The sequence below is a fragment of the Micropterus salmoides genome, unplaced genomic scaffold (assembly GCF_014851395.1).
Source record: "Micropterus salmoides isolate LMB-PRFRI ecotype aquatic unplaced genomic scaffold, ASM1485139v1 Ms_hic_scaffold_3, whole genome shotgun sequence".
NCBI classification, from domain to species: Eukaryota; Metazoa; Chordata; class Actinopteri; order Centrarchiformes; family Centrarchidae; genus Micropterus; species Micropterus salmoides.
The window spans coordinates 26,061,835-26,083,344 of record NW_024042261.1 but is presented as its reverse complement, the minus strand read 5'-3'; the positions used below and the strand labels follow the sequence as shown (position 1 = coordinate 26,083,344).

Genomic DNA, 21,510 nt, shown 5'->3' with positions numbered 1-21,510 from the left:
TCTTCTCCTGCACCTTGTAAGCCTCTTGTAACTGCAACTTGCCATCTTGCCAAGAAGAGGGTGGACTGTTCAGTTACAATGATGGCTTGGCTCAAGACAAAGGTCAAGTTAGCAGATGAAATCCACTTGGGGGTATAGAAATAGGCATGAAATCCTGCATAACTGAGGCATTAAGTCTTGTTTGTATCAAGATTATGGTGGAAAGAGGAGAACAGAAAATCACTAACACCAACTGTTATGAAAGTTGGTAAGTGAGTCACATGTGTGGCCGTCAACAAGCCTGGGAGAAGCCTCAGAAAATATTTCATTAATAATCATCCCTCGCCACGGTTAGTAAATCAAGTATAGCACATGTCTTACCAGCACTATGACTATTGAATTACACTACATTTACAGTAACAACAGCTATAGCAAACCCAGTATACTTCTTGGTATCTAGCCACAACATATGGAAGCAAAAAAATCTGATACAGTGGTTAGTGGGGAAGTGAAGAGTTGTTGTTCACATGTGTTGGTGTGTTGTCCAGATGTTCGAGTAAACAACACAAGCAATGCCAACTTTGCCTGTGACCTGAATGAACTGATGAAAGGAATCCCCAAACACCCGCATTCCATGCAAATTACAAGTCCACTAACACATTTGAAATGAAAATGTATGATCTCTTTGCTTATTCCTCTGTGGTTCAAATATGACTGAAAGGTTATACAGTCTTCTGTGTAACTAAAGACACAGGCACAAATCTTCCCTCTGCAAATGTTTATCTGTGTGTGTGTGTGTGTGTGTGTGTGTGTGTTTGTGAGTCTCTGTGTGCATGCATTAGTATCCAAACAGTTGAACGTGACCCCACAGAGATTAAATAACTGAGTTTCCCTACTAGTCAGCCAGAGCTAAAGAAGTCTCTCGTATGAGAGACGAAATGGCTTAGAGTATCTTCAACCTAGTCCAGTGTCCAAAGTGTGTGTATGTTTGTTGATGTTTAATAGTGTGCACGTGTGGTGAACCAGCCACTTTGTAAGAGTGAACATACATATATTATTTGGAGGGCCAAAACACACACTGTAGGATTTAAAGACAGCTTGTGGCAGCTGTGGTTTGATGTACCATAGGTACTGCTTACAATGACTCAGAAATGTTGATGGCAACAATCGCAGTGAGGCACCCACAAATAGACGACATGCAAACTTTAAGCTGGAGATCAGTTTGCTATCTAGGCAAGTATATTATTTTATCTAAAAGCACTGGAGAACGCAGGTCTAATTTAAAGGTACACTCGCTGATAATGCCAAAAGACACAAATTAAGGGATTTGCGATGCTTTATGATGCTATATCAAAAGATAAACCTTTAAAGTCTATGTTATAGATTTCCAGCTGTGAATACACCATTCCTAAAACAATTTAATTTGAAAGTCTGGGATTTAAAAGTCAGAAAAGTTTAGACATGTCTATCTGATTCAGTTACTGTGCGTACTACTAAGAGCAGAATGTGAAGGAAAAGTCTACATCTCTAAATATGCTAATTTGCGGGCACAGAGGAATTCTACAAAACAGTCAAAAGAATTGTATTTTGGACGAAGACAAAACAGAAACTGAGCCCCACATGCCTGGGATGATGGCTGGCTTGTGGTTTTTATCATTAGCAAAAACACACAAATAAAAACAGAGAATTCAAATGGCCCATTTGATGGGAAAGAAGAAAGTAAAATGTTTATTGAGCTAATCTGTAACACATTTGTCCTTGTCAACTATCATGACTGAATATAGCTTTCAACTGACACAAGATTTTACCAAAGAGCCTGTGGTGTCAAGCTTGGGGCACATGTCATACCATGTCCAAATTTAATCATGTACTATCTAGTCTTAGAATAGACAGTAAAGCTCAAGCAAAAATCTAAAAAATTCTTTGAGAGCTGTATCTAATAAATCACATCAGGGAAGCATTTCAATTCTAATTCTAAGCTGTGCTTCTGTGTAAAAGAATTTGATGACCTACTTCTAAAACCTAATCACATATTATTGTCTTGGCAGAAATAAATAATTCTACTCTTGTCCCCAAGCAATTGAGTTGAGGAGGGTTTATGTGTTTTTGATGGCTGTGTCAGATGCGTGGTATTTCCCGCAGACCACTTCCCTAGTTTGTCATAGTTGCAGTTACTCTAGGATTACATTACAGCAGATCGCAGGGGGGCGGGGTGTGTGCAGTTCAGCAGCAGGCACTCAAACAGAGATGACTCCCGTCCTCTGCGCCTCGGACACAGTGGACTCATCTAAGGAGTCAAACTGGAGAACTACTGAAACTGGACCTATTACTCTTTCATCGGAATTTTTACATTCCTACAAGTGCAGCAGTTCCGTTTTCTACAGCTGCTAAAGTGCGGTGAGAGAAAGAGCAGATAATTCAGATTTTGTTTTTCTTTCTGGGCTAGTTATTATGACAGAATATTTATCATCTTTGCATAGCCTATGTATTGGCATGTATCATTATTCTATGTTTGACTTTATTACCATTCTAAATATGTGTGCCCTTATCAAAAATATTTTACTCTTTAATGCCTTTAAATAATAATGAAATAGGCAGAAAATACAAGTAATATTGATATAAGTTATATTATTGGTATTCCTATTTGGAGTAATTTTTCAACACACTGTGCCTCTCTCCCCAGGTGGGTTTCATTATTAATGCTTCAGGTTAAAGTCTTGCCCCCCCCTCCCCCTTGTCCGTGCAGCTAAAGCCCCATCCCGGTGCACAATGAGTGTTTGTGCGTGCAGCGCTTCATACGAGCGGAGGTGGCTGCTGAGGGCTCTGCTGTTCTTGGCCGCTGTGCTCCCGACGAGCGGTGATTGCCCCAAATCATGCGCCTGCTATGTTCCAACTGAAGTGCACTGCACCTTCAGATACCTAACCGCAATACCTGACCACATCCAGCCATCTGTGGAAAGAATTAACCTCGGGTGAGCTTCCGCTTTCTTTCACTCCCGCTTTTTGCAGATTTGAGAATGCATACTCTTGGGGAAGATTCATTTTATAAACATGAACAACATTACAAAGAAACTAATGTTGTCTAACTTATTGCCTAACGCTACCTACACTAGACACCATCAATGGTAGTAAAAGAAAATGAATAAATAAATATGTAAATGTAAAGTAATTTTTGTTTATTGGACATACAGTAAGGGTAACGTTAGCATAGCTTAAATTTGCCATTTGGGGAAGATTAACAAGCTAATGTTAGCTTAGGCTAAAAGGGGTTAGTCAGGGACAACTATACCTTACGTTACGTAACTAGCAAACATTTAGCTATAATACACATTTTACAGCAACTAACAGTTACCAACCAGCTCCTCAGTTCTGGATCCTCAGCTTCTGAAAAGTGATGCTGCATATTCGGCCCCTGGTTGACTTCCAATCGCACAGGAAGAGCTAAAGTCCCGCTGTTGGTGTTGTTTGCCCCAGCCCTTAAATAGAACTTGCCTGATGATGGTAAAGGAAGTGTGCCGTTCATTTGTTGCATTGCTCCTCAGATTGCCACTAACTTTAAACGTGTAATATGATTGTGCCTGAAAATGTCTTCTTAAGGTGTGGTCAGACCAGAACAGAACATATTCTTCTTCTATGTTGTCTGAAATGAACTTTTTACACTTTTCTTTTTGTCTGCCACTGACAAGTTTTATCACTCACTTTTGAAATGTATGTGTTAAATTGAGCAATAACATTCGGCTCATTTAGGCATTATTTAATCTAAATAATGTTGTCATTCTATGTTCAGTATATTTACACAAAATCAACCGTGTATTTCAGTACATGACAATAACTCCACTTTAATCAGGTATTTTAAAGGTACCTACAGATGACAAGAAACACAATGTTCACCACAGTGTTTTATACAGTCAGTACTCAATAGAAAACCCACTGGTTTAGCTACCAGCAAATCAGTCCTTATCTCTGTTCAAGAGTCCACATCTCAACAAAAACCTCCTCTTTTGGATCCCAGCAAGCGAACAAAGAAATACTCACTTTCAATACAAAAGTTTGGCCTACGAAATTAAAAGTAAGTATACGTGGACAAGCTTAGTGATTCTCTGACAGCACCGGAGTTATTTCCCGTAGTCCAGTCGGGGCTGCTGGCAAGCGGTACACTGGCTGTCACTCAGGACAGACTGGGCCTCTTCCAGTGGTGAGTTTGGTTTGAAATGCTGCCATAGATATTCCCTGAGCTGACTGGTGTGTGTGTGTGTGTGTGTTGTGTGTGATGCTGATTGCCACAATATGCTAACCTTACTACATAGCATTTATGACATCTTTCTGTTGTGAATTTTCCCTGTCCACCAAAGTGGCGGATGGCCTGATGATTTTACCCACCACTGCCATAAAAACCCATATTTGGCAGGTGGAGGGTGCTAATTGTGGAGGGGTCTGTCTGTTCTCGTCCTGTGTTGTCTGCCTGGTCTCCTCCTGTGTTGTCTGCCGGGTCTCCTCCTGTGTTGTCTGTCTGTCCTCCTCCTGTGTTGTCTGCCTGGTCTCCTCCTCTATTGTCTGCCTGGTCTCCTCCTCTATTGTCTGCCTGGTCTCCTCTTGTGTTGTCTGTCTGTTCTCATCCTGTGTTGTCTGCCTGGTCTCCTCCTCTATTGTCTGCCTGGTCTCCTCCTGTGTTGTCTGTCTGTTCTCCTCCTGTATTGTTTGCCTGGTCTCCTCATGTGTTGTCTGTCTGTTCACCTCCTGTGTTGTCTGCCTGGTCTCCTCCTCTATTGTCTGCCTGGTCTCCTCCTGTGTTGTCTGTCTGTTCTCATCCTGTGTTGTCTGCCTGGTCTCCTCCTCTATTGTCTGCCTGGTCTCCTCCTCTATTGTCTGCCTGGTCTCCTCCTGTGTTGTCTGTCTGTTCTCCTCCTGTATTGTTTGCCTGGTCTCCTCCTGTGTTGTCTGTCTGTTCTCCTCCTGTATTGTTTGCCTGGTCTCCTCCTGTGTTGTCTGTCTGTTCACCTCCTGTGTTGTCTGCCTGGTCTCCTCTTGTGTACTCTGCCTGTTCTTCTCCAGTGTTGTCTGCCTGGTCTCCAACTCTATTGTCTGCCTGGTCTCCTCTTGTGTTGTCTGTCTGTTCTCCTCCTGTGTTGTCTGTCTGTTCACCTCCTGTATTGTCTGCCTGGTCTCCTCTTGTGTACTCTGCCTGTTCTTCTCCAGTGTTGTCTGCCTGGTCTCCAACTCTATTGTCTGCCTGGTCTCCTCCTGTGTTGTCTGTCTGTTCTCCTCCTGTGTTGTTTGCCTGGTCTCCTCATGTGTTGTCTGTCTGTTCACCTCCTGTATTGTTTGCCTGGTCTCCTCATGTGTTGTCTGTCTGTTCACCTCCTGTGTTGTCTGCCTGGTCTCCTCCTCTATTGTCTGCCTGGTCTCCTCTTGTGTTGTCTGTCTGTTCTCATCCTGTGTTGTCTGCCTGGTCTCCTCCTCTATTGTCTGCCTGGTCTCCTCCTGTGTTGTCTGTCTGTTCTCCTCCTGTATTGTTTGCCTGGTCTCCTCATGTGTTGTCTGTCTGTTCACCTCCTGTGTTGTCTGCCTGGTCTCCTCCTCTATTGTCTGCCTGGTCTCCTCCTGTGTTGTCTGTCTGTTCTCATCCTGTGTTGTCTGCCTGGTCTCCTCCTCTATTGTCTGCCTGGTCTCCTCCTCTATTGTCTGCCTGGTCTCCTCCTGTGTTGTCTGTCTGTTCTCCTCCTGTATTGTTTGCCTGGTCTCCTCCTGTGTTGTCTGTCTGTTCTCCTCCTGTATTGTTTGCCTGGTCTCCTCCTGTGTTGTCTGTCTGTTCACCTCCTGTGTTGTCTGCCTGGTCTCCTCTTGTGTACTCTGCCTGTTCTTCTCCAGTGTTGTCTGCCTGGTCTCCAACTCTATTGTCTGCCTGGTCTCCTCTTGTGTTGTCTGCCTGTTCTCCTCCTGTGTTGTCTGTCTGTTCACCTCCTGTGTTGTCTGCCTGGTCTCCTCTTGTGTACTCTGCCTGTTCTTCTCCAGTGTTGTCTGCCTGGTCTCCAACTCTATTGTCTGCCTGGTCTCCTCTTGTGTTGTCTATCTGTTCTCCTCCTGTGTTGTCTGTCTGTTCTCCTCCTGTATTGTTTGCCTGGTCTCCTCCTGTGTTGTCTGCCGGGTCTCCTCCTGTGTTGTCTGTCTGTCCTCCTCCTGTGTTGTCTGCCTGGTCTCCTCCTCTATTGTCTGCCTGGTCTCCTCCTCTGTTGTCTGCCTGGTCTCCTCTTGTGTTGTCTGTCTGTTCTCATCCTGTGTTGTCTGCCTGGTCTCCTCCTCTATTGTCTGCCTGGTCTCCTCCTGTGTTGTCTGTCTGTTCTCCTCCTGTATTGTTTGCCTGGTCTCCTCATGTGTTGTCTGTCTGTTCACCTCCTGTGTTGTCTGCCTGGTCTCCTCCTCTATTGTCTGCCTGGTCTCCTCCTGTGTTGTCTGTCTGTTCTCATCCTGTGTTGTCTGCCTGGTCTCCTCCTCTATTGTCTGCCTGGTCTCCTCCTCTATTGTCTGCCTGGTCTCCTCCTGTGTTGTCTGTCTGTTCTCCTCCTGTATTGTTTGCCTGGTCTCCTCCTGTGTTGTCTGTCTGTTCTCCTCCTGTATTGTTTGCCTGGTCTCCTCCTGTGTTGTCTGTCTGTTCACCTCCTGTGTTGTCTGCCTGGTCTCCTCTTGTGTACTCTGCCTGTTCTTCTCCAGTGTTGTCTGCCTGGTCTCCAACTCTATTGTCTGCCTGGTCTCCTCTTGTGTTGTCTATCTGTTCTCCTCCTGTGTTGTCTGTCTGTTCACCTCCTGTGTTGTCTGCCTGGTCTCCTCTTGTGTACTCTGCCTGTTCTTCTCCAGTGTTGTCTGCCTGGTCTCCAACTCTATTGTCTGCCTGGTCTCCTCTTGTGTTGTCTATCTGTTCTCCTCCTGTGTTGTCTGTCTGTTCTCCTCCTGTATTGTTTGCCTGGTCTCCTCCTGTGTTGTCTGCCTGTTCTCCTCCTGTGTACTCTGCCTGTTCTTCTCCAGTGTTGTTTGCCTGTTCTCCTCCAGTGTTGTTTGCCTGTTCTCCTCCAGTGTTGTTTGCCTGTTCTTCTCCTGTGTTGTCTGCCTGTTCTCCTCCTGTGTTCTCTGCCTGTTCTTCTCCAGTGTTGTTTGCCTGTTCTCCTCTTGTGTTATTTGCCTGTTCTCCTCCTGTGTTGTCTGCCTGGTCTCCTCCTGTGTTGTCTGCCTGTTCTCCTCCTGTGACATTTGCCTGTTCTCCTCCTTCTTCTACTAACTAAACTTCTATTGTTAACTATTTTTGTACCAAATGCACTCACTAGACTGTCCCTGCTAAATTCTACACCCTTGACCAGCATAGCCCACTATGTAATTGAAAAAACTTTTGTAGGCCTTAAATGAGACCATTTTCATCGTTCATTAACTTCCATAAAATACTACTATGTGTGGTACATTTTAGCTGATAATTTGAAATCTCTTTTTCATTTCTCTGCTTTTAGGTACAACAGTATTACTGTCTTGAGAGAAAATGATCTTTCAGGACTTGAGAATTTGGAGCTCTTGATGCTGCATAGCAACACTATCCACAGTATTGAAGACAGAGCCTTCCGAGACCTCAAGAACTTACAGGTGAAATCATGTGTCAATCTCTTGTGAACAGATTACACACCTGTCTTTAATATTGGACAATAAATGCACTGCACTGGAATATCAAAAGTATATAGTAGTGTGACAATCATGCCATGGTTTAGTTCAATACTTGTACATGATAGGGTTGGGACCAGGGTTCGAGTTATAATCTGAGCTTTGTTGGGGTCTCTAATATACTAACTAACGTTACCGGCAGAGAGAGAGAGAGATCAGTGCTTATTACGTGATTCAACGTTTCCCTCTCTCACTCACACACAAACGCACAAACACACATGCAGCAGTCCACTACTTGCCCCAGATGTCTGCGATTGCAACAAAGTTTAAGTTTCAATAGTGTGAAAAATTTCATTAAAGACTATTGCTCAAGGAGAGGCACAATTCCAAGGCAAAATTTTTTATTATTTTAGGCACTGCGGGCCGCCGGCACACAGTAGCAAGCGCTGTACTAATTGGAGGATGCATCAAAAAGCCAATAATACTAATACTAAAAAATAAGCAGCAGTCAATACAGAGTCTAATTCTAGTTGAACATGTTTGCGGGTCACGGCCTCAACCTGTCAACTGTGTGCACCATAGTGGCTGATGGTGGAGAAGTGCATCCATACTGTCAGTCATGCGTGGTGCAGCTCATTTAAGTCTTTTTAATGTAAATAATAGTATTAATAACAATGAAAAATACATTATTTGTGATTCAAAATAATGGTTGTTGATAAATGAATTATTGACCCCCACAGATGTATGATTTTACTTCTTCCATGGGACCATCCTTATGGAAGCTGAGCTCCCTCTGCTTCCCACATAACTCGAACCCTGGTTGGGCCAATAGACGAGGCCAACGTCCATCGGCGGTGGCTGGCAGATGGTCGATGGTTGAGCAGACATTGTGATTGTAAAACCCTGCCCCCCGCAAAAAATTTTTTTCATATGCGTGCGCCCCCGATACCATCGTCTATCCCGATGTTTCAATGTAGACATCGCCCAACCCTAGTAAACGATGACACACAAATATCAAGAATGTTCAATGTTGTAGTTTCATCCCTACATTAGATAGGTTTTTGGTGTTGATATCTGCTGTTTACTTCCACTGCTTTTAGATGTTCAAGTAATTGCATTTATAACAGGTGGAAAACGTACCAACAACAACAACACAATAGCACAGTGCTAACAAAATTAAACACCACAAGCTTCACAAAGGGAGCATTATAGTGTAGCGTTTATAGTGGATTTCATTATATTTAACTTTATTCATTTCAAATAAAGGATGCTCTCCAATAACTGATTGCTTGCACTTTTCCAGACTAAATACACTGTTTTAAAATTATACTACTAAATTGACAGAATTTCATGGTAACTCCCAATAATGTGCTGTTGTGTGTTAACAAAATAGTCTTAAGACATACTAGGGCGGGGTGATATGGCCAAAAATGTTATCACGATAAAAAATTTCATGTCATTGGATAGTGATAATTATCACGATAAATGTCAAATCATTATTTCTTTCAAGTTTAAAGGCTGATTTTTGCTCCTGAGTGAAAGTTGAAGAAACCAGACGGTTAACTGTGGTTTTAAACTACTCTTTATGGTCAAAACATGACAAACGCTTGCCAAACAGTAGATCATTTAACAAATGTGAGGTAAAACATTCAAAACAATTATGATAAAACAAAATTCAACAAATATGCATCAGTAAAAGTAAGTAGAAATTATTTTTACAAGACATTCTTTTGACATCATCTCCAACTTTTGAATTCTTATAGGTCCTGAAGATGTCCTTTAATAAAGTAAAGGAAATCAACAAAGAGACATTCAAAGGCCTGGACAGTCTGCTGAGACTCCACATGGACCGTAATCACATTGAGTTTATCAGCCCAGAGGCTTTCTATGGCCTAACCAACCTACAGTTGGTCCATCTGGAGGGTAACCACCTCCAGCAGCTGCACCCAGACACATTCATCACACTGAGACACAGCCAGGTGTTCAAGGTGTCTTCAGTCAGAAATATCCACCTGTCAGACAACCTCCTCACCACTCTGCCTGCAGATATTTTCTCAGGCTGCAGCTGGTTAGAGAACGTCTTCCTCCATGGCAACCCATGGACATGCGATTGCCGTATGAAGTGGTTCTCAGTGTGGGCACAGAGGAACACAGGTGAGGAGTGCGTGTTTGGAACAGTCTGAAAGCATTTAGAGAAGTGTAAGGTTGTAACATGTTTACAAGGGAAAAGAACCCCTTCCTTCTTATCCCTTGCACAGATCCAAAAAAAAATAGATTTAAACATTAGTGAATCCACATTTCCTAACAGCTTTGGTAAGACACATCTGGTAAAGTTTCTAACTGCATTAGTACTTTAAAAAGTTATTCTACTCTGAGTTTAAAGTGGTATGTTTTCCTGCAAAGTAATAGTCCATGGGATTGTATCCAAAGCAAGAAAGACATTTCCAAGGGAATATAAACCTTTGCACTGACATCACTGGAGGCAGCGATCATATCTTCTTCTCATCATGTGGGCTATAGAAAACACTAAAGACACAGAAGAACAAAAGTTATACCTTCTATTCATGATTTGGCTAATGTAAAAGTCAACTCATAAATTACATTTCTGTATGGTGATGAATGTCTTTTCTGGTTCACAAGTTTTACTGATTTTTGAGTTTTGGTTTGGCTGACCTATTATGTGGAAACTGTAAATGTTCTTTTCTTACATGCAACCAGCTAAAGACTACACCTATTGATTCAAATATTTCCAGGGGTGCTGAAATGCAAGCGAGACAAGAGATATCCGGGAGGCCAGCTGTGTCCTGTTTGTGAAAATCCTGCCCCTTACCACAGCGAACCTTTATCCCTTCTCCCCAGTGATGCCTTTACTTGTAGCAAACCCTGGATCCATCCCCACCTAAAGCAGAAAAACATCAGCCTGGATGAGGGGGACTTTACGCCAGTTTCCCCCAAGGACTTCATTGCCCCATTAGGCTCCATACAAATGAACCTGACTGACCAGTTTCACAGTGATGCCAGTCTATTTTGCACGGTCCAGAGGCCCTCTGCTTTCGAGAACCTGACACAAACCTTAGAGGAGGAAGAGGGTAACAATGTCACCATGCTGACCACTGTCATAACTACATATTTGGTGTGTAACATTGACCATGAACACATACAGCAGCTGTGGCAGATCTTGGCCACCTACAGTGACTCTCCCATGAGACTGGAGAGAGGCTTAATGCTGGCCAGAAGCCCAGAAATGGTGTACAGGTACAGTCAGATGAAAACGAAGGCAGGAGAAGAAGGAATTCACACAAACATAGAGGCTAAAATTAAAGCCTCCCCTGCGTGGTTGATGCAGGGAGAGGTGAGCTTCCAACTTGACCGAACCACTACCACTTTCTCTACTCTGCACATTAAGTACCAGTCGGTGGTCAACCTACGCGTGGAAAACACATCACCCAAGAGGGACCGCTATTCCTGGACAATGATCAAGCAAGATAATCAGACCAAGACTGAGCACACTGTACTTACAGGTGGGAACTTGCTGATAGCTGATATGACCTTCACTTTAATCTACATATAATTAAACTATTAACCAATGCATGTTGCGTGATAAAAATCCATGGAGCATTTCAATTGCCAAAACAGTGTTGTAAAGACATTTCAGAACTGAAAAGACTAAATGACTTAAATGTTTATATGAAAGCAATAATTACTGTAATAAAATATTTGTTTTATTTTTAACATAGGTGGTGTGGCACAGTTGAGCTGTCAAATACGGGGTGAGCCAAAGCCTTTGCTGGAGTGGATTTTACCTGATGGAAGTAAGGTCAGAGCTCCTTACTCCAGTGAGGACAGGAGGATCATAATCACTGCTGATGGGAAGCTCACTCTACGGGGTGCAGATGCCTCCGACACAGGTCTCTACCGGTGCATTGCCACAAACTACCTGGATGCAGATATCCTCATCTTTCGAGTGACAGTTCTGTCCCCTGATGTGGAAGAAGCTGAGGTCAACGGCGTCCAACTCTCAAGGCCACTGGGGGAAAATCTGGTTTTTGACTGTAGCTCGTCATCTCCTGAGGCGTCGGTCCAGTGGATACTCCCTGACCACTCAATTCTGGACAAGTCTCATGGGAACAGGAAAGTTTATGAGAATGGAACCTTGCTGATTCAGGGTCTCACAGCGAGGGACAGAGGATTTTATAGGTGTTTGGTTGCTAGTCCCCTGGGATTTGACCTGCTCGTGTCCCAGGTGACCGTGACTGAAGAAAGGTCTGAGACAGTAACAATTTTGGACAGTGAGGGGTCAGGGGTGGAAATGGAGGACAAGGTTGATCCTAGCTTGACTGAAAACACAGTCACCCTCAATGAGATCCCTTCTTCCAATCCCTCTGACAAAACTAGACAAGAATCCAGAACCATCACCTCAGATCGACCCTACCCCAGACTCAGGTCACAGACTAGAGGAGGTGGTAAAAGAAGACTGGAACAGAGAAGGAGGGGGTCAGTCAGCAACAGACGCATCTGGAGTGGTAGGGTCTTTGATAAAGCTTCCAGGAAAGTGGACCCACAGAAATTTGCCGAATTTATGAAAAAGGCTCAAGATGGATCAAAAATAAAAACTGACACAGAGAAAGAGAGGGGAAATTATGACTCAGACTCAAACACTGGTCTTTCTGGTGATGGTGAAACTGGCTCTGGTGAGGATCATAATGAAGATCATCTCATAATTGTGCCAAGGATAGTCAAACCAACTACAGATAATCCAACAAAAGCTATAAAATTTGGGCAAGGAAACAAGCAGCCTGAAGCTATAACATCATCTCAGACAGGTCAGGGTAGTGATGTAGCAACAGCATCACAGCAAACTGTTGGCATGGAATCTGCAGTCAGAAATCACTTTGATTCAAATCAAGTGACAAACACAGCAACAACAGAGTCATATATGCAGTCAGATTCTACACCAGTCAAGTACGCATTCACACACATTCCAACAGAAGAGAGTGAAAGTCAAGATGATGCAGTTACACCATATAACACGATGTCATACAACACAGGCCTTTCAAGTTTTGATGAGACTACCAAGCGAGGCTCAGACAGGCGCCCAGTCACTCTCCATCTTACCGTGACAGACACTTCACAAGAAACTCAGCTCCAGTTCTCAGGGGAACAACCGGCAGAGCCAGAGACGTTCACTGGGGCGGAACTCTCTTTTACCACAGACCCTACTGTCACACCGATGAGGGATGGCCCAGGCCCAGTGGAGGTAGTTGTTCACACATCCACAGACCCAGAAAGCCAGACAATATTCACAGCAGTCACCACAACAGAGAGACAGCGAGATGAGATAACCGTCCACACCACCCAAACAATCAAATCCCCGCGCCTGCCTGTAGGATCCACCATCATCTCAAGGCAGCAGATCCATATCATCCCACACAAGAATAGCAGAGGAGGGGGTCGCAGGAGGACCTTTCAAGGCCGCAGGAGGATCATTAAACCAAACAGGATCACTGACATACAGTCCTTCATCAATAAACTTAAACAGCCCTCCATGAAGAAAGAAGGGAATGCCACAGTGCCATACAGAATCAAACTGACCACAGGTAAGCTTGTTTTGTAAGCAAAAAGAGCTGTCTTTATATGTTTGGTTCATTGTTCAGTGTGTGTTTCTTTAGCTAATATTCTGTGTATCTGTTTCCTTTTCCTTTTTTTCCCCACAGACTGTGACTGTGATGAGGACAAAAAAAAGACATCCAGTGATGCACCTTCTAATGCAACCTATTACATTACTTCAAGTGATCCCTTCACCCATACCGAGTCTAGGCCAGATGTTTCCAGTGGCTACATAACCTCTGCTGATGCCCCTGAGTTTGACCCTACAGTACATCCATATTTCACCACAAATAAAGAACCATCAGTTTCCACCATGGCCACTACTACTACTACTACTACTACTACTACGCCCTCTAAGGTTATTCGTGGAAGAATTCCATGGAACAGGCTGTTTGGAGGCAAAGAGAGAGAAAAGATACTGGGCAGATTAAGGAAGCCATTCATCCCCCTCAAAACTTCAACTACAGCTGAAACTACAACAGTGACCCTAACCACAACTCCTGCTGCTGTGCCCACCACCACCGCAAACTCACTGACTGAACCTGAGACTCTGTCTCCATCCAGACACACAGAGAACAAAGAGGGCTCATTAGTTGATGACGATGGAGATTTGTCCTCTGCAGATTTTGAGTTCACAACTTTGGGACCCACCTTTTACCATCTAACTATTACCAACCCATCCTATTACTCCAAGTCTGCCACTACTGCTGAAACACCACCAGAATCACAGACTCTACCGTCCCCACCTACTGTCAAACCGCCTTCAAGAGAAAATCCTGATGAAGCCATATCATCTGGGTCTGGGGGACTACCTGATAATTGGTATGAAATGAGACAGAAACCTGGTGGGAGAAGAGGAAAGCAAGGACGGAGAAGAAGGCCATTCAGGGGCAGAAGACCCTTCAGGAAACCTGCAATCATTAAATTACACTCTGCTACGACAACTGAGGCTTTAACTACAGCGGTAACAACTATGGAAACTACAATGGAGACAACCACACTAACACAACGTACTGTTTCATTCTACAAGCCCCTGTACACTCCATCAAGGAAAGAGGACAGAACCACAATAGCCATTTCCACTGACCAAACGTCAACAGGGGAGACTGACTTATATGAGGAATTTTACTGGCGCACATCTAGCAGTTTACCAGGCTATACTACAACCAAGACACCGTTGATCCCCTCAACCACATTCACCCCTACTACCACATTCATGCCAGCTACCACAAAAGGGCCTTATACAACAGCTCGGACCAGAGTCAACAGTAACATCAGACCACCCACACAGAGGAACAATGGTCACACCACTCGTAGACCACCAATGAGACGGATCAGACCAACTGTACAAAGCAGTGGTGCCAGAGACAGTGCAGATGACCGCCTTACCTTTGACACAATGACCGTCCTTACAGCTGAGCAAGGATACAGCAACACCCCTGCCCCATACAACAACATAGACACACACACCATCTTTAGTGTTTATAATCATGTCACTAGCAATGAAGCTACAAGTGTCAATATTGCTGGCTTTGAACCCACTACAAAGGTTATGACAACCAAACCTAAGATAGTTGGGGGAAATGCAGCCAGCTTCACCGTGTTATCCAACTCAGATGCTTTCCTGCCTTGCGAGGCTGTTGGAAACCCTCAGCCAGCTATAACCTGGAAACGCTTCTCCTCAAGCACAGGTACAGAAACAGTTTAATTTATTGTTATCTTTCAGAAAAACAAAACGTTTAGAAAAGGTTCAGATGTTGTGTAAAAGTATTTTAAAAGCCAGTTTAAAAAAAAAATCTTAAGGCGTAGCTGTATATCTAAGAATGATTTGCAAGAGCACCATGTTGTTGATTGTTTAAGTTGATGAAGGGCTTCCGACATACTATATTTGGTCGTGACATTGTCAGCAATTATGTATATTCCTTGTCTGTTTTATTATTAACTTATGTTGTTTATTGTGTGTGTTTGTATGGCATTTTTAATAACATAATAAAAACAAAAACAATGAGAAAACATCATGAACAAAAAAACAATACAAATGGTAATAAAGTAAATAAAAATTACAATAGGATAGGAAGTGAGTTTTAAGAACACAAATTATGTTGGGTAATGTATTTTATTTTGGATGCAAAATTATATTGAATGTTTTCTCTTTCTCCTTCAGGAAGCACCATTACTATTAAAAGGAGGATGGGCAAGTTTGAGGTATTGAGCAATGGCACGCTGTCGATCCAGAATGCCAACATTAAGGACCGTGGCCAGTACCTCTGTCTAGCTGAGAATGATCATGGATCAGATAAACTCCTTGTTACCCTCTCTGTGGTGGCCTACCCATCACGCATCCTGGAGCCTAAAATGCGTGACATAAAGTCTCATGCGGGAAACACTGTGGAGATGAAATGTAATGCAGAGGGTCGGCCCACACCCATGATATCCTGGATCCTGGCTAACCGAACCCAGGTCAGGGATCAAAACACAGAGAAAGGAAGGGCATCAGTATCTGCTGAAGGGACTTTGGTCATTGAGCAGGTGTCTGTTTATGACAGAGGTCATTACAAATGCATTGCCAGTAACCCAGCTGGAGCTGATACTGCTACAGTCCGACTGCAGGTGGTGGCAGCTCCCCCAGGCATTGTGGAGGAGAAACGGCAGCACGTGAAAGCTGCTGTAAGCCAAAACATGTGGCTACCTTGCACTGGCCAAGGCAGCCCTCAGCCTACTATTCACTGGGTCCTCCATGACGGGTCAGTGGTACGATCTAACAGACCTGCCAATAACGCACGATTAACAGTGTATGTGAATGGAACACTCAACATCAAGAACGTGACTCCCGCAGACAGTGGGAAATATGAATGTATTGCAACCAGCTCTACTGGCTCAGAGAGAAGGGTGGTGACTCTTACAGTAGAGAGGAAGGAATCTGCACCTCAAATATTAGAGACATCCCAGCGCATAACAGAGTTGTACTTTGGGGACCAGTTGACACTAAACTGTTTAGCTACAGGAGAACCTAAACCCAGGATCATCTGGAGGCTTCCATCTAAAGCTGTGGTGGACCAGTGGCACAGGTAAAAATGTTTAATCAGTAGGAGTGATGCACAGAAGAATACATGGTTGCATTTACTGTGAACTTATCAGTAAAAGCTAAAACAGACAAAATAGATAAACCATTTCTTAACAGTTTTAAGGCCGTGAAGAACTTGTAAAAAGAAACATTATTATTTTTAGAGGAATGCACATCTTTACTTTAGGATGTAGTAATAAGTCTCCATTCATGCACTGAGCACACAAATATAACTTGAATTGCAAACAGGCACACAACAGCTGAACCCTTCAGCACAGCTTGAGAAAAGGAACATGTTAAGGGATTATTGTGTATTATGTGAATTTTTTTCTGCTTCCATCTTAAAATGTGGGTCAAAGGTTTCTGCATTGACCATTTGGGTTATCCCCATAAACCATTCAGTGTTTTGATGTGATGGTTACCCAGTCCATACATTTTGGAATCAAATACGATAGTTTCTTCATACTAAGTAAATGAAACTGAAAAAATACAGAACATACAATTAAAGCTTTGATGAGAGAAAAAAAAGAACTCATCTTTATTTTGGATTTTGGTCTCGGAACAATTAAATACCCTTTGGCTATAATCGTGATTACACATAATAAAAACATATTATATTTTTATAAACATGGCCTGTTTAGTTTGATAAGCATGAATAGGACATGTTCGAGTAAAATAGTCATTTGAAAAAAGGATGACCACACCCTAAGCTAAAGTAATTTTATTGTATCACTAATTTTAGCCTTCCTCCTTTCAAATATATAATTAACATGACATCACACTTTTGGTGTGCATCCACCAGATCACTAATTTTGATCAAGCAAAATAGTAAGACATTTCACTTCAAAACATTTTTCGAGTTTTTCAAGCATATCATTATGTTGAGATATGATGTGTTTGTGCACAATAATTTTGTAGACCTGAGATGTACTGCAGTGACAAAACAAGCTATATTTATTCTGATATATTCTATATAAGTACTGAATATTCAGTTTTCTCCAAAAGACAGCTGAAAGTGGAAATATTTTGTAAAAGAAAAAGTAAAAATAAATAGTATTGGCAGCACAGGTCATGTTTTGATCACCAAGGAAAAGAAGCAGAAAGCTTGTTATTTTCACATGACAGTGCAGTGCTAATGTTTTTCCATTCTTACTTTTATACTGTTCAGTTCATAAAAGCTTTAGTCTATTCAAGCTCCCTAGTGAATTATGTTTGCTTGGTATGAGTAGGTAATTTAGTTTTCTGCTGTTAGTGCTCATTTTTATCCATTTGAACATTTTCTTTGCAACCACAATGTTCTCATTAGTATTTTTCCTTTGTTTTTTTCATGTCCCTTTTTTTTAAACCTGCAATGCAGAACTCTTGTCTCAGCCTTCTGACAGTGAGAGTAATTACACAACACTGTCAACATGTGCTTATGAGCTTTACCTGAGAATTATCTGGCGGTGATAGGCTCAATCAGTTCTTTCATGCATTTCCTTAATTTTAAAGAAATAATATAAAATTCTTCAGTGTTAGTATGGACGACTGGGATGTGTGAAAGCACAATTTTTTTAAATTAAATTAAAATTAGGTTTTTCTCAAAGTACATATACAATATAAAAACAATTTGCTTCTTCCTGTTAAAGTGCACAGCAAAATTCATGCCAGCAGGCCATTATTTTTCAAGATAAGTTGGTGACACACAAACAGATAGGGGTGCGTGTAGCAGCTGGTGGTATACCTGAATCTCTCTCAGTCAGATACACTTTCAATCCAGGCTCTCAACCCAGTCCTGCTAGAGCTTGGCTTCCCCCTGCACAAGTCAATATGAACTCATCGGTGGATATATTACCATAAGTCCTTGCATAGCTCCTAAAAAGCATCGCCCACTGGTTTTACAAAGTTCAGTAACTCATTCAATGTTAACATTATATGTGTCATTTGTTCCTGTCCTGCACTATAGTAAATGCTGCTCAATTGTAATTGAGTGTACCCTATTTTCTGTCATGTATTTCCATAGGATGGGCAGCAGAATTCAGGTCCTGGATAATGGTACTCTCATTGTTAGCACTGTGAGTGATAAAGATGCTGGAGACTATCTCTGTGTGGCACGAAACAAAATTGGTGATGATCTCCAACTCATGAGGGTAAGTGTGTCAATGAAGCCAGCCAAGATAGAGCCTAAGCTCTATGGAAAGAAGCAGGTACCCTACGGTAATGACTTTAAGGTCGACTGTAAAGCCTCAGGAGCACCAAAGCCAGAGATCTCCTGGGGTCTACCAGACGGTACAGTGGTTAACAGCGCTCTTCAGTCTGATGCCAGCACTGGAGGAGGACGAGCACGGCGCTATACACTTTTTGACAATGGAACTCTCTACCTAAACCAGGTACGCAATCACATCCCTAACCATGAAACATAAAAACCTTTTCAAAAGATTTACATTACTGTGTCATGCTTCTCCAGGTTGGTATGTCAGAGGAAGGGGACTACACCTGCTATGCTGAAAACCAAGTCGGCAAGGATGAGATGCATGTACATATCAGCGTGGTGACCGCTGTCCCCAAGATACGTCCACCCAGCCAGACCTATGCCAAGGTGATGCCTGGAGGGGACATCCGCTTTGACTGTGAAGCAACTGGGGAACCCAAACCCAAGATCCTGTGGATGCTGCCCACCAACGATGTAATTGCAGCATCTAATGAACGTTACCTAATGCATGTCAATGGCTCTCTGGATATCAGGGGTGTGAATCTTATCGATGCTGGGGAGTATGTTTGTATGGCTCGCAACCCTGGTGGAGAAAACAGAAAAGTGTACAAGCTTGATATAGATGGCAATCCACCAGTGATCAATGGCTACCGGCAGAACAGGACTGTAATCAAAGATGTAGCTGCTAAATTCTCTAGGAAATTTATAGACTGCAAGGCAGAGGGCGATCCCGCTCCTAGTGTCACTTGGATTATGCCTGACAACATATTTCTGACAGCTCCATACTTTGGCAGCAGGATTAATGTTCACTATAATGGGACATTAGAGTTCCGTCACGTGCGGCCAACTGATACAGGAGAGTTCATTTGCATGGCAAGGAATGATGGCGGCGAGGCAGTAATGGTGGTGCATCTGGAGGTGACCAGTATGCTCCGAAGACCAATCTTCAAGAACCCCTTCAACGAACGTATTGTGTCTTGGATTGGGAGAACCACGGTTCTGAACTGCTCTGCTGATGGACACCCAATGCCGGAGATCATTTGGACTTTGCCTAATGGATCACGGTTCACTGGTGAACCCTACCATGGCTCTCACCACCACCTTGGTAACGATGGGACTTTAGTCATCTCCAACCTTCACAAAGAGGATGCCGGGAAGTACCGCTGTGGTGCTAGGAATTTAATGGGCTACATTGAGAAGCTAATTATTTTGGATGTTGGGCAGAAGCCTTACATCCTGACAAGGCCTAGGGGCATTATCCGTAGTGTGTCTGGGGAACCTCTCTTCCTTCACTGTCTATCTGATGGAAGTCCCAGACCCCGAATCTACTGGACCATTCCTGGTGGCCACACTCTTACTCGCCCTCAAGTCTTTGGGCGCTACCAGTTACAAGAAAATGGTACTTTGGTTATTCAGGATACTACTCTTCACGACAGAGGGAACTACATCTGCAGAGCCCGAAACAATGCTGGGGAGGCATCGCTCACTGTCCCTGTTATTATCATTGCCTACCCTCCACGGATCATAACAGGGCCGCCTCCTAGTGTGAAGGCAGTAACCGGGACACCTATCCAGCTCAACTGTGCCGCCATTGGCATCCCCAAGCCAGAGATCACCTGGGAGCTGCCCGATCATTCAATTCTGTCAGCTGCAGAACAGGGCCGGCCTATGGGTAGCGAACTGCTCCACCCTCAGGGCACACTTATCATTCAGAGGCCCACAGCCTCAGACTCTGGCACATACAAGTGCCTGGCCAAAAACCACCTGGGTACAGACACAAAAGCCACATATGTACATGTACTGTGAGAGAAAAGACTGAGGGAGGACAGTGGCATAGTCGGAGGTAAACATTAACACACACACAGCCACTTGTGTCTGTGAGGTACAGTACATGTTTTTTCACATGTGGATCACGGCTTGTGGAATATTATTAATAAAGTGACAAATGTGGATAAAAAAAATAAGCAGAGCATAAGAAGGGGATTTTTTTAAACTGGAAAACCCAGCCTGGAGCTAGAAAGTTGTTGTAATTTTGGAGCTAGGGGTCTGGAAGTTCATTGGTGGTTCTCATGGGAGCAAATGGGGCAGCCTGTAGTCAAACTAAAAGTGATTTCCCTGACCAGATGCTGCTGGCTATAGGGATACTATTTCAGCACATAGCGCATACCACACAAAGAAGGAGAAGGATTGTGTAGCAGACTGAAAGAAAAAAAAGCTCCAACGAGGATTTTAATTACCTTTGGACATTGGTCAGAAGTTGTTGCTGTCATGACGTGGTGCTTTGTCCTTTAACAGCAAATGAAAAAGACAGCAGATAGACTGCTGTAAAAAATCAATTTGTTGAATAACGAAAAAGGTTTACTAAAAAATATATGAGGCTTGTTTAACACTGGATGCATATCTGTATGGACAGGGCAGTGATTTCACCAAAGAATTACATCAGCTTTCTTTATTATACTTTTTATATTTTTGTTGACAGTTTGCTGATAGACTTTATGTCTATCAGCAGTGCAGATCATTGGTCAAAAAATACAAAGACACACTATCAGTCTATTGTGTTGTACACAAGAATCTACAGTAATGTTATACATTATGCTAATCTGTAATAATACAGTATATGTATCTATTTGTAGTATCTACTTTATCAAAGTATGTCAGAAAAAAATGTAATTAAAAAGTAAAGATGGTTCTTGTCCTTTTAATGTTTTCATTGTACTATTTGATACATCAACATCTTTTAGATGAGAAAGTATATACACTATGTCACTTTTGAAGGTACACAGAATGGTACTGCTAGTATTATGACAGTGCAATGAAGGTCATTACGATTATCCAGCTGTACCTCACCCCACAGGAGGAGGTCATGACTGTGGTTGCAGTAGAAATCTACCAGACATACAGTTTTTAATCTCCAGCTGTGAAAATAGTTCTTCACCCAGCTCGTCAAAGAGCAAGACCCACAGGGGAGCTTTTGATTTTTGTTTGTGATTGTGTGCTGATTTTACTGCCCTCCTGCAAATTAAACAGAGAT

At 42.9% G+C, this 21,510-nt stretch overlaps 1 protein-coding gene across 2 annotated transcripts; it reads left to right on the top strand.

Moving 5' to 3' along the window:
* The first annotated feature begins 1,770 nt into the window (after positions 1–1,770).
* On the top strand, positions 1,771–21,174 carry igsf10 (immunoglobulin superfamily, member 10). Of its 2 annotated transcripts, none has more exons than XM_038693714.1 (10): positions 1,771–2,376; positions 2,726–2,951; positions 7,473–7,602; positions 9,381–9,771; positions 10,371–11,138; positions 11,355–13,214; positions 13,332–14,915; positions 15,389–16,292; positions 18,291–18,657; positions 18,735–21,174. In XM_038693714.1, exons 2-10 carry the CDS (start codon positions 2,749–2,751, stop codon positions 20,283–20,285), a joined length of 7,758 nt encoding a protein of 2,585 aa, XP_038549642.1. In that variant the 5' UTR covers positions 1,771–2,376; positions 2,726–2,748; the 3' UTR covers positions 20,286–21,174. The 2 variants fall into 2 exon arrangements, with proteins under 2 accessions (XP_038549642.1, XP_038549643.1); XM_038693715.1 differs by having other exon boundaries at positions 2,663–2,951.
* The last annotated feature ends 336 nt before the right edge of the window (positions 21,175–21,510 follow it).